Genomic DNA, 570 nt, shown 5'->3' with positions numbered 1-570 from the left:
CCTACAAATTAAAAAAAATTTTATATCAGTACTTACTTATACATCATTATGTGCTTAGGTGTAGATACTTGCCACTCAATGCCTCGCAATACATGAGATATTTCCATAAGATGGTCATCAACAACATTTGCAAAGTGATAAGTTGGATAACCATCTGATTTGATAATAATTGGATCTCCTTCTGTTTGTGTAACATTATGTTCTATTCTACCATATATTAAATCATCAAAACATTCTGTTTCAGAAAATAACTACAAAAATGTTAAAAAGTATTTAAAAATATAGTTGGTCATAATATACAATATTATTTAATATAAGTTTCTTGTACCTTAAATCTAATACAAGAAGGATGACCCTTATCAAGTTTTGCTTTTATGTCATCATTACTTAAATGTCTACATCTATTATCATATTTAGGCACTTGTCCAGATTTTATTGCTTCTTTTCGCAATAACTGCAATCTGTTTTCTGTGCAGAAACAGTAATATGCAGATCCATTATTTATAAGTTTAAGCACTTTTTCCCTGTAATTTAATAAATGACATTGAAAGTCTTCCACCTTATGTAAAA

The 570-nt window shown here is 27.9% G+C and overlaps 1 protein-coding gene across 1 annotated transcript in view; it reads right to left on the bottom strand.

Moving 5' to 3' along the window:
• Nucleotides 1-570, bottom strand: part of LOC108573600 (probable glutamate--tRNA ligase, mitochondrial) — a 13208-nt gene that overhangs the window by 11936 nt on the left and 702 nt on the right. Inside the window, exons 3-4 of the mRNA XM_017936063.1 lie at nt 329-524; nt 37-251 (exon numbers count right to left, since the gene is read on the bottom strand). Coding sequence (XP_017791552.1) covers nt 37-251; nt 329-524 — 411 coding nt within the window. The remainder of the gene's footprint in view (nt 1-36; nt 252-328; nt 525-570) is intronic.

This window comes from Habropoda laboriosa, unplaced genomic scaffold (assembly GCF_001263275.1).
Source record: "Habropoda laboriosa isolate 0110345459 unplaced genomic scaffold, ASM126327v1 scaffold128, whole genome shotgun sequence".
Lineage (NCBI taxonomy): Eukaryota > Metazoa > Arthropoda > Insecta > Hymenoptera > Apidae > Habropoda > Habropoda laboriosa.
The sequence above is the reverse complement of the archived record's forward strand: the minus strand, read 5'-3'. Positions and strand labels throughout refer to the sequence as shown.